The sequence below is a fragment of the Branchiostoma belcheri genome, unplaced genomic scaffold, assembly GCF_001625305.1.
Source record: "Branchiostoma belcheri isolate BF01 breed outbred unplaced genomic scaffold, Haploidv18h27 scaffold38, whole genome shotgun sequence".
In the NCBI taxonomy this organism is placed as follows: Eukaryota; Metazoa; Chordata; class Leptocardii; order Amphioxiformes; family Branchiostomatidae; genus Branchiostoma; species Branchiostoma belcheri.
In genome coordinates, this window is record NW_017803998.1 from 1,828,916 (window position 1) to 1,841,565 (window position 12,650).

At 42.5% G+C, this 12,650-nt stretch overlaps 1 protein-coding gene across 1 annotated transcript; it reads right to left on the reverse strand.

Annotated features, from left to right (window-relative positions):
• Positions 1 to 1,748: 1,748 nt before the first annotated feature.
• LOC109476522 (cholesterol side-chain cleavage enzyme, mitochondrial-like) lies at positions 1,749 to 8,618 on the reverse strand. The gene is made up of 10 exons (XM_019777503.1): positions 8,353 to 8,618; positions 7,740 to 7,927; positions 6,192 to 6,382; positions 5,422 to 5,625; positions 4,667 to 4,824; positions 4,134 to 4,303; positions 3,518 to 3,608; positions 3,003 to 3,147; positions 2,720 to 2,763; positions 1,749 to 2,441 (listed from the first exon to the last, which is right to left on the reverse strand). The coding sequence occupies exons 1-10, from the start codon at positions 8,605 to 8,607 to the stop codon at positions 2,331 to 2,333; spliced, it is 1,557 nt and encodes a 518-aa protein (XP_019633062.1). The 5' UTR covers positions 8,608 to 8,618; the 3' UTR covers positions 1,749 to 2,330.
• Between the last annotated feature and the right edge of the window lie 4,032 nt (positions 8,619 to 12,650).

Here is a 12,650-nt window from a genome sequence, read left to right on the forward strand (position 1 = left end):
TTTGAAGCAAAAATGCGATGTCGGTGAGGGAAAACGGTTGCTTGTTTCGTATCGTAAGCTGGTTGTAGCTATTTCTTGGTGGTACCCAAAAAGTAAAGAGACTAACTCCTCACGTAGCCCGTTTTTGGGGTAATGTCACGCACTTCCAGTATGAAATGTTGACAAAAAAATATGCTAAAATATGTCAGACTGATTTTCCCATCCTTTTCTTTTTTTTGTTTGCCGCACTGAAAATGCTTTAGATACCTTTAACATGAAGCTGAGTACATATTAAACACCCCTTACTTCCCTTCTTGTTGTATAAAGCATTTAAATTTGACTTACCAGACGAAGAAATACCAGTAGTGGGGCCAGCGGCGCACTGCGCTATCCGTGAAGCTCTCTCCAACTCCTCGAGTGTTCGCCTTTGAAAGGTTTGGAATGTTGGGTCCAAGCATGTCAAACGCCGTGCACATCTCTGTTTGCTCTAGGACCTCGACCGCATCTTCTTAGCCCAGGTGAGCTTCTCAGATGACAAAAGTCGCTGTCCCAGGGGTCACTGGGTTATGTAATGGTGATGTCACTATAACTGAAGCCCCTGTCACACACAGCCGAGTACGGCCTCCCGAATACTTGCCGAACTCCCCCCAACCATGGTTGGGAGTAGGTCGGGAGCAAGGTCGGCTGGTGTTCGGCCAGGTCGGCTACTGTTCGTATATGTTTTGATAAAACATTCGGGTGTTGACGGAAGGTTTAAACATAGTTTTCTGTTGGTTGGCTGATGTTCGGGAGTAGATCGCAGCACGGTTGGTAGTGGAATTTGACACAAATTTAACTCAAATTCGATCGGATTCGTATAGAAAAGTATGCGTGGCCTAAATCTGGTCAGACTGTTCCCAATGGTCGGCTGGTGTGCGGGGGGAAGGTTCTGAATGTGTGACGGGCCTAACTCTTGTAGTTGGTTTGAACATGGAGGTAGAAACCTCCATGGTTTGAAAGGTGTTTTTCTTAAAAAGGTAACGTTGCATAAGATCGATCTTTATATCCATTGACAACAGGGTTTGGCATAAGGATGAGGGATTTGCTAGCCTCGTTCACTTGCCATTTGTAAGCGTTTGTGGAAGACTCTGAAGGCTAGCCGCACATGTCTGAGACTCTAGGCTAGCTGCCTTCCTTTCAGCGACCTCATGCACCAATGAGAAGGCGCAGCGAGGACGAATCACAGAGCACCAACAAATAAGATTCGGGATTACTCCCATCGACTAAACCGAAGACTATCACGGCACATGAATCTATCCAAACCTCACTATAACAACTTTTCTAAACACTAGGTCAACTGTACTTGGGAAATAAAGGTAGGCTGGAGAGTACTTGTTCTAGCCCATTGTGTTGTTTTTGATTGGTGGCAGTTCCCTAGCTTAGCGGTCATGGTCAGCCGACCGTAAGACCTTTATCCACAAAGCTGCGTACACGCAAAGAGAACCGCAATGGCAGGTCGAAGCTAAAACTTTGGTCACATACATGTACAACGGGCGATGCGCCAAGATGGTCTGGTCGTGTGGCGCAGTTGGTAGCGTGTTGTACATGTGCGTATGAACGGCCGAGGTTTTTTTTTTATTACGTATCTTTAACTATTATTACGGTAAGCACACTTACACATAACAGTCCACCATTTGGTCATATTTAATATATATATGATAGAGTATACATATATAGATTTTCAAAATATAGACGCATTCGCGAGGCCCAAGAGATTTAGATGCCAGATTCTTGCTACCAACAAGCATCGAGAAATGGTTAGTGCCACGATACGCATGGACCAGAAGCGACTTCTGTCAATCACTGTCAGAACTGCAACATGACGTCCAATCTCACAAAGCACACGGCTTTTATCTTCAAGGCTGAATGTATATTATATAAATATCATTTACAGACGTCGACTAAACCCAATCATCTTTACATACACAAAACTAGTTATGTTTTCTTTTACATCATTCCCTTTTTTTCCTACATTTGTTTCTAACATCCATATCAGACTCGTGGGACACAACCAGACACATTGTACCTAATGCGACGTTTTGGTCATCATCGACAACAATGGGCACACAATAAACATTATATGCGATTTTGAGACCATTCTGCTGAGTTACACTTAGTAAAAGGTAGCTGGTTGTAGAAAGACCCCAACAAGTTGAACAGGGTCTTTCCCTAAAGCTAATCAATCAATCTATCAATCAACCAACCAATATATACACCAATCAACACTCAATGTGGTTAATAAATTTTCTGGCAGAGTAAAACCTTATATATTTTCTAGCTGTACATGTGTAAAACTTTATACATTTTCTAGTCTAGCGGTCAATGAGTTTCAGGTCGACAGACTTTTCGGGGACCAGCAAAGCTCTGACTTTGCCGACAAGTTCTTCTGGTTTCTCCTGCTCCAGCTTGAAATTCTGGCAAATCTGGCAAATCAAAAGAAAAACATGTAAGTGTGAAGTTCTGCATATCTTTATCTAAAATGTAGACATAGAGTGACAGCAGCTGTAGATCTCAAAATACCCAAAGCTGCAAAGTTCTTCTCTGTCATGTATCTGGACCACTCCTTGAGGTGTAGCCAAAAATTAATTCCCTTGGGAAGGAATTCATGGAGTCTCTGACACAGGTGAAATTTTACAAACATTTTCAAACCAAGCACAATGCTATAAAGCTTCGCCCCAGAGGTGTTGCCAAAAATACCAACCCTTATGAGAGCCAGGTGCATCTCCGTTTCTGCAATTCGACGGCCTGGATGTGTGAAAGAGAAAATCTATTACAATGCATCAGTATTTCAAACACTCAGATACATGTCAGATATTACCTCTGAAAATTACACATTAATACAAATCTTACACCTTTTTTTTGAAGGCTTGCATAATATGAAAAACTGAAAGTACAGGTACATCCAAAGATGTGATATGATGACAACATGGCTCATCGACTGTTACTTAGAAAAACACAAAAAGATTATAAAGCTGATGACCAACCGACACAGCTTCTTGGCCCAAAGCCAAAGGGGAGCCAGGCGAAGGCTTTCAGGTTTTTGCTGTTCTCTCTGTACCATCTCTCAGGGTGAAACTCTTCCGGGTTGTCAAAGTTCTTAGGATCCCTCCCCATCACATATGGACAGATCTGGAAAGTGCAAGGTATCAAATGATTTCAGCATAAAATATTTTAAATTATGTGAATTTCCTATTTTATTTGCTATTTTAGATTTCTTGCTGATTCACACTGTGTCTATTAGCACACATTTTGTCACTGGCCCCTATAAAAAGCTATAAGGCAGATGTATACATAGCAGGAAATTGGAAACAGGAAACCAGATAACCTTTTCTGGGACCTATGACCTAATTTCCTGCAAAGTGGAAATAACTGCAAAAAGACAAGCAAACAATTTGAAACATTGAAACAAATGATGTGTCATAGGCCATTACTAATTACTGCATCTAAATTCATGATACATAGTGTTCAAGAAATTAAAGTGGAATGAGGTATTTCTTACGATTATAGTTTTTCCAGCAGGAATCTTGTATCCACACACCACAGCATCATGGTTCAGGACTCGACTGTTGATGTAGGTCACTGGGTATAACCTATGTATGGCAGAGGAATAAGTACTTAGCTATAGGCATAGGAGTGATGCCACATCCTATTTTGCCTATCAAGCCAGTGCCACTACAAGACTGCCATAACCTAGGTGCCACCAGGGGGCAGAAGGAATAGAGGTCGGCCAAAGAACACCTGGCGAAGAACCTTCCAGGAGGACCTCAAGAGGGCCAACATTGCCTGGGAAGAGGCTGAGGAGGCAGCAGCTACTCGACCCAGATGGAAATTTGCTGCCCAATGTGCCTGTTAAGGCACAGGAGGAACTAAGGTCTAAAGGTAAGGTCTCCACAAAACCAGACTGTAAGGTTGGATCCATGAACACCAGGATCGACCCCCTTAACATTAATGTAAATGATTTATATTGAAAGTGACCGTGAAAACCTTTCGACCTGTCATTCTGCCTGTCAATCTTCCTCACCCACATGCTGTCAACCTTTTCAGTCCGGACACATGCACACAAACACACACACACCAAAAACAATACTTCTGTACCTGCAAGTAAGCATACTAACCGAAGCACCTCCTTGATGACCCCCCTAAGGTAAGGCATCTTGTGGACCTGCTCCTGTGTAACGGGCGCCTGATGATCAGGAGCAAACCTTACCACCTCATCATGCAGTTTCTCCTGGATGTTAGGGTGTCTTGCCAAGGTGTGCAAGGTGAAGCACATGGTATTGGATGTCTGAAAAAATACACGCATGAACTTTATTTTAAAAAATCGTCAAAATTCGAAGTATGGAATCCTAGACTTCCAGAATTCCTCCTGTTGGATTCCAGATAGATTCTGAGAGTTTTGACCTCCTGTTATGCTGCCTGTCAATCTTCCCACCCATGTGCTGTAAATCTACTCTGTTCAGACAAGGGATAAAATCTCGAATTTTGTCACCCTGAACAATACTTCCATACCTGGAAGTATTCAAAAGAAGTCTGAATAACAGGAAAGGTTAACTGAGACTGTAAAAACACATACTACTCAGAAATCCTATCATGCTGCCTGTCAATCTCTCCCCCCGTGTGCTGTCAACCTACATGTAATGTTACTTACTGTATCAACAGCTGCACCTAGCACATCAACAATGTTTGCCAGAACCTCCTCTGGGCTGAGTTTGACTGACAGGAGATAGGAGACAAGGTCGGGCATTTCTTCTTCTTCTTCCTTTCTCTCCATCTCTCTCTCCATGATCTCTTGAATGAGTTGCTTGGCTTGAGGAGAATTTTAAAAGACGTTGTGAGGTTACTCAGGTTATGACAAAGAAAGTCATCTTATGCTTACATGGACACTCGATTGCAAAGATTCTTAACTTAATAAGGCAATCAGAGATGGCAGACTTCACCCCCTCATGCATACTGCTAGGAAACCAGTCCTACAGTCAGGGAATAGAAGGCCTTACTCGTTTCATTCAATGCCACATTGTATTCAACACAAACATATGCACATCCCTGACACCCCATACACAAACACGCGCACACACACACACACACACACACACACACATGCGCGCACACACAAACACACGCACACACATGCACACACATGCACGCACATGCACACACATACACATGCACACACACACACACACACACATGCACACACACACACACACACACACACACATACACACACACACATTTGTTTGGACACACGAAAAATACAATTGTGTTCTCAAGTTCGTTTTCAAGAAGGCTTAAAATTGGTAACATTTAAAATTAATGCAAGCATAACATATATTGCAAGCAATTTCTATATAATAATATAAGCCTCAGAATACCAAGCAGAATTGTGAGAAGGTAAATACATACTGATTTCAAAGCAGGTTTGCCATCCTTCAAGATGGTCTCTCCAGGCCTTGGTGTTCAGGGCTTTGTGGACTTTGGGAGGAAAAGTCATCATAGCATTGGTTGTGTCCAGAATTTTGATTATAGAAGAGATGAAATCCTTGGCTAGCTGTGGGGGATTCTCACTCAGTAGCCCAAGGTGTTGGTTAAACATGGCTGTGCTGCCAGCTTGACAGAAAAAAAAACAACAAGAAATCAGAGATTTTTTTCTTAATTCTGGGAAGTGTTTTTGGTTACTATTTTTGTGTGAATGATGAACTATATTTCTGTGAATGATATTACATCATGGAATAGATTCTTGCTCATGTGATTGTATGATGTAACACAATCTTGTATTACACCATGGTTTATGTTTCGTACTATGGTACACTAAACATTCCTGGCAACCACCTGTTACATCCTACCAGCCAGGGCATACCTGGTCGCAACCCTGTCAATCAACTGAAACTTAATGGAACACGACTTAAATACAGTGCAATTTGATTCATTAACACTAAGCAAAGTGTTTTACAGGACAATAGTATAGTATTACATAGCAATTTCATGCAATCTATACTTAAAAAGTATACTTAAATGTGCAAATATAACATTATTTTGCACTCTATTTGGTAAAATGGTACTGTCGTATATGTACATATATATTCAAAAGTGTTTGGTATTATAAAAATAAGTTTATTTAGCAGACAGTAATTGTTAAAAGCACCCAAGTTAATGACTTAATAGCCAATACCTACATTCCATGGACCAGCGGAAAAGATGTCCCTGAAAGTCCGTCACCCTCCCCCCCTGGTCCCTCTTCCTCCGTAGGTACGACACCAAGTTACAGGCGGCTTCGTCCATCAGGGGGGTGAAGACTGCCGCCTGCTGAGGACGCAGCAGCTTCTTGTTCAGTAAAGTCCTGTAGTGCTGCCATGTCTCATCATTCCTGCAGTAAAAATATATATACGATTACTATATAACCAGTGTGTACCCCTTGCTAGAATGCAGTCAGGTATTTTTGCACCCAGGGGTATGTTTTGGCTTGTTACACTGGGATGAAAGTTGGCAAATTAATTATATTCCTGTAGTGCTGCCATGTCTCATCATTCCTGCAGGAAATAATGTACAGAACCAGTGTAACATGCAAGAATGGTCCCCTGGCCAGAATGTAGTCAGGTAGTCTTCTGCCCAGGGGTATGTTTTGGCTTGCTACACTGGGATGAAAGATGGTAACTGTCCAGGACCTGTATATTGTACTGTAATTTCTCATCATTCCAGCAGTAATAATGTATTAGACATAACCTGTGTAACATGCCAGAATGTAAGTCTGACCAGAATGTAACATTTACCCATTTACAAACATTTCTGGCCCGCTAGTACCTGGGATGAAAATCTTTCTGTGTTGGTACATGAATGTTTAATATTAGTATTGCCATTTCTAATCATGACTTGGGACTGTAACAAGCCAGATTGTACCCGCAGTCACAATGTACCTGGATATATTTTGGCCAGGGGTATATTTTGGCCAGGGGTAACAACAGTTACATGTATTTTGGCCTGCTACTGTGACTACACTGGGATACCCTGGATGCCAAACTCGCTGTCCGGGCCGCAAAAGCCCTTCGCCCGCTGGTGTAAATTACTGCTACGGGGGAGTCTAGCCCGGGGGGAGTTTGGCTGGCCGGACAAACTAGGGCCAGCCAACTCCCATCGGGCTCAACTCCCCCGTAGCGGTAATTTAGGCAGGCGGGCGAAGGGCTCTCGGCTGCCGAAGGAAAACAGCTAACGGCCCGATACTAGTTTGGCATCCAGGGTAACACTGGGATGGAAATTTCAAGGTTCCTGTCATCAAAAATTACAGAAGAGTGTTCAGAAAACATAATTGTAACAGTGCTAACTGACCATGCTAAACGGTCGTGCGACCTTTTAGTGTAATGGTTAGCGTTGGTGACCGCCAAGCGGACAACTCGGGTTCGATTCCCGGTTGTGACATGCTCGCCCCTTTCGGTTTTTACAGTGGTTCCCATGCCGGCCCTGTGAGTACTGGCACTGAGGATAAGTGTGGCAGCTCCAGGGATGTCGGACTCGGAAGATTCGAGGACGAATCTTGAAAGAAAAGGGGGAGTAGTGTGACAGTGCTAACTGACCATGCTAAACGGTCGTGCGACCTTTTAGTGTAATGGTTAGCGTTGGTGACCGCCAAGCGGACAACTCGGGTTCGATTCCCGGTTGTGACATGCTCGCCCCTTTCGGTTTTTACAGTTTCGGTTTTTACATAATCATGAGAGCATTACTGAACTTACTCGAGGAAGACACCCAACTTCTTGTCCATGATCTCCCTGGCCATAATGAAGCTTTCGAAGGCATATCTCCGAGGGTAGCGACCTTCTGCTCGGAGCACAGCTGCCACATCATCAGGGTCTGCGATAGTAACCCACGTCTGAGGACCAATAGTCTCCTTGAAGATGGAACCATACTGGCGCCAACGGTTCTGTGAAAACAAAAATTAGGCTTCAGTGCGTGTGAATACTTCACTGTTATAATAATTGCATTTATGTAATATATATGTGCACATGTTAGTGGTGTGTGTGTGTGTGTTTGAAGTAAAGGTGCAAAGTAGGGCCTCATTTGCATAATTTATGAGAAAATGCTCCACTGGCTTTCTTTGCCAAGACAGGACTTCCATTGGTGCATAATATTAATAATATATGATATCTCAATGAATTTATGCAAATAAAGAGCTTAGTTAGTACATAATTTATGAGTAACTTTAGCATAGCTCCTATAGCTAAATGATGGTTTACTTCATATTTCATGAAAAATGAAAGATAGATAATTGACCATGCATAAATTATGCAAATTAGGCATTACTCTTACTTGTTGACCACGGTATGAGATCGTGGAACTCTAGCCTACCTGACTATGTATGTGTAACTTGTCCATCCAGCCTCCCAACGCCGCATGTAGAGCTGTCCCCACAAACGGCAGGCCTTTTGGGCCGGGGATAGCCTCGAAAGGCTTTGCCGTGGCTCCTTCCTTCTCCTCGCCGTGTTCCACCTGGCCTGACACCGTAGACTTCCACCGAGAAGCGCGGAGACCGAGGCTAGAGTGTCTAGAGTAGAGTAGAGTAGAACCTGGCGACGACAAACACTTGGCCAGCCGAAATGTCATTTTTGTGTACTTCTACATTAGTTCTTGCAAAAAGCCTGTCAACGCAAAATAAGTCTTCAGTGCTTCTTATAATCAACAAAGTGTACTTAAACGCTGTGCATCTCCTAGATGACGAGTACCTTGACGTTATCTTTCAACGTTGACGTTGACTTCCGGATACAAACATGGTTGAACTTGTTGACAAGTCAGTCTCGTTGTCCGACAGGACGTTGACCTTCATGACCTTTGTAGGGGCTACATGTATAAACTCCGCAGAGAAGGGATCTACCCATTTCAGGTGTCCGCGCAATACGAATCACAGGCAACACAATAAAATTATCCAATATTGTCTAAGTTCTGGGTGGGCATTATTAACGTTGATCAGAAATTCCTTTATTAATAGATAATACATCAATTGAAAGTAAAAATTGGGAAGATCTGAGTTGGTCTACTCAGATCTTAATTCTCCTTCCCCCACTCAAGGTCCTACTTTATTATTTTATGGAGATCGCAAAATTTACCACGTAGTCGCATTTTCTTAAAACAAAATTTCGTAACGCAACTTAGTTTTTATTGAAACTACAGTAGTATGAATATGCATTTTTTTCTGCGAATAGTGCTACGTGTCAGACGTGTGTAAGACGTGACATAACAAAATTAGTCTGATAAATCCCTATAAATTCATTGGTTTTAACTTAAGTGGACTTTATTTCTCCTAGTTTCGACCGTACGGAGTCGAGAGCGCTTGACGTTTATACCTTAAGAAATAGGCTTGAATGGACAGTTGACGAAGAAAAGGTACTGTGACTTAAAAAAAAAACTCAAGAGACTGATCTGAGGCTCCTGACATCAACAGCTAGACGTCGGTCCCTTGCCGGGTTCTAGTGAGGACGTCCAACACCCTGCCCACTCAACGCTTTGGATAGCTTCAACACTTTGAGGTAACAAAGTCTGTTTATTTCTTGTGGGGTCGTAGAAACTAGAATCAAGAATCAGAACCAAGCGGTACCGGGTTCGAACCCTGCCGTGCCACCGATCTTGTGTCCTTGCATGGAGGTTTTTTTCTACCTCCATGGTCCTTTGAAAAGGCGCTTCACACTAATTCCCCCACTTTACCTCCAGGTAACAAAGTCTGTTTTCTTTTTTGCGCTCGCCTATCTGAACTTTGTGGGGCGGTAGAGTAGATGTGCGCCAGGCAGAATCAAGAGGTCCCGGGTTCGAACCCTGCCGTGCCACCGATCTTGTGCCTTTAGAAAAGGCACTTCACACTAATTCCCCCACTTTACCTCCAGGTAACAAAGTCTGTTTCTTTCTTGCGCTCGCCTATCCGAACTTTGTGGGGTCGTATATATAGAGTAGAATCAAGAATAAGAACCAAGAGGTCCTGGGTTTGAACCCTGCCGTGCCACCGATCTTGTGCCCTTGGAAAAGGCATTTTACGCGTATTCCCCAACTTAACTCAGGTGAAAATGAGTATGTCTGTTATATTTCAAATAACTGAAATACAATATAAATACTATAGTGCTACCAAGAAAAATATATTCGTTGGTTAAGGCAACGGAGAGTTTAATTTTAATATTCAAATATGAAGCTTCGAACTATAAAGACAAACTGGTGTTAAAATCCTATAATAATACTTGACAATACAATACAGTGCAACAGTGACATTCAGATTCTAATGGCACAATTTTCGTAATGTCTAGAATCATACTCTGTCAATTTTACTGCAGGTATTATCAAAGCGTACTGACTGTAGCCCTGAAAATCTGTAAACCATTTTTATTCATCGTTGCAAATGTTAATATTTAAATAGTGAGCCTCAGACAATTAGCAGAACCATATATGTAAGGGTGACCTCCATTTTTTTTTTTGGTTACACTACAAAGCAAGGAACAGCGGCCTTAACCCCTGACCTTACCCACAATCCCCAACACTGTGAAGGTGACTTTTTCATAGTCTCCACCAGACTCCTTTGCAGGCGGAATAAATTGTAGAAATCGGCTAAGGGGAACATCATTGGCCAGAGGTGTTGGCCGGCCATAGAGGGTCCAGCTTGCCTGCCGGAGTCTGTGACAAGTCGCTACGATTTCTACTATTTATTCAGCCTGCAAAGGAGTCTGGTGGAGAGTAACTTTTTCATGGTTTTGAAGCGGCATTTTCTATTGAACATGTTTATTCTGGATGTGCCGGGGTCTTGAATTTTATAGTGGCAAACAACATTTGATATCATGGAAAAGTGGCACGACGAAAGTTATACTGCTAGAAACAGGTAGATTTTACAATTTTCTAATAAATCATACCTATTTTGCATAATTTGCATCATTGTGTACATCATCCCTGCCTAAACTGCATACATGTCCTCAATCATAAAATCCACCATTTCTTCGGTTTTCCTCTGAAAGTTTTTAACAAAAAAGCTGTCTACCGCCAAGAAAATTAACACCAAAGCATATCCGGACAAACCTTGCAAAAAGGCCGCTGCAATACCACGAGTAGCCTCCAGGTGGCCAAAATGTTTTATTTTGCAATTTTTGAATCAGAGCAGAACATACTAGATCTTCATATTTTACCTTGCAGATTTGATATTCCATAACCCTTTGACTGTACCTGACAGTGTACACATTAACTGAACGTGATTTTGATTTTGAACGTACACATTCTGTTTTGTACCAATTTCTTTATAGCATGTATTACTCAATAATCGTGCACATTTAAATGCGATGCTACTTGACTTTTAAAACGAATCCCAACCCCATATGCAATTCTAGAAAAAAAATTAATATCTGTTTAATTTCTCATACATTTGCCTTCTAGGTGACAAAACAACATGGGTAAGAAGTTACAGGAAATATTGGTTTTCCTCCTCATCATCATCCTGACTGAGCCTAGCGTGCCAGAAGCTAACTGCAGCTGTCTCAATTCACACTGTGACTGTCGCAGTATGAACCTCACCAGTGTCCCTCAGAACCAAGCAATATCCATTCGTAGCTTGGACTTGACATCTAATGCTATAACAACTTTAAGCCAGTCAGAAATGAATGTGCTCTTGAGGTATAAGGACTTAAGAGGTTTAAAATTCGCTAAAAATCGTATTTTTAAGATAGATTGTTTCCCACATCTGCCCAGGCTTAAATGGTTGACCTTGAAGAAGAACAGGATTACCCAGATTTCCCCTAAAACATTTTTAAATCTACCCAAACTAACATTTTTACTCCTAAATTTCAACCAGATAAATAACATTCATCCTGGAACATTTTCAATGTTAGCACAACTCGAACATTTAGAATGGGTAGTGGGTATTTAGTGGGTATTAACTGATTTCAGCAAGGCTTTTGACTTGGTCGATCACACCGTCGCAATGAAGCACATACTGGAGCATGGAGTCCGCCCTGAACTCATCCCGTGGATTTGTAGTTTCCATGAAGGAAGAAGCCAGAGGACACGGTACAGAGGGGTGTTGTCCCACACCAAACAACTTACCTGTGGTTTGGCACAGGGCACCAAGCTCGGTCCGATCGTGTTTATCATCCACGTAAACAAACTACCGGACATTATATGTTCCCCGTCGTGGGCTTTCGTCGACGATCTGAACCTAGTGGAGTCCCGGCTTGTATCTGAACCATCTAGAATTCAGAACGACCTCGATCGTCTATCCGGCTGGACAAACGACAAGAGCATGAGACTAAACCCGGGCAAGTGCAAAACTATGCAGGTCTGCTTCTCCCGTAATCCTCCCCCGCCACCTGCATTAAACATCGATGGTCACCAGCTAGCTGTTGTCAGTGTAGCTAAGTGTCTTGGGGTGACATTTCAAGCTGACTTGAAGTGGGACGCTCACGTCAAAGGAAACAACCAAGAAGGGGAACCAGAGGCTATACTTGCTCTGTCGTTTGCGCCAATTCAACCCGCCCGTTGAAGATCTTCTTACTACATATACTTGTTTCGTCCGTCCTGTGTTGGAATATGCCGCGCCTCTATGGCACCCTGGTTTGACCAAAGCACAGAGAAGGAAGATTGAAAACATACAAAGAAGAGCCACCAGAATCATCCTTGCTAAGGAGTTC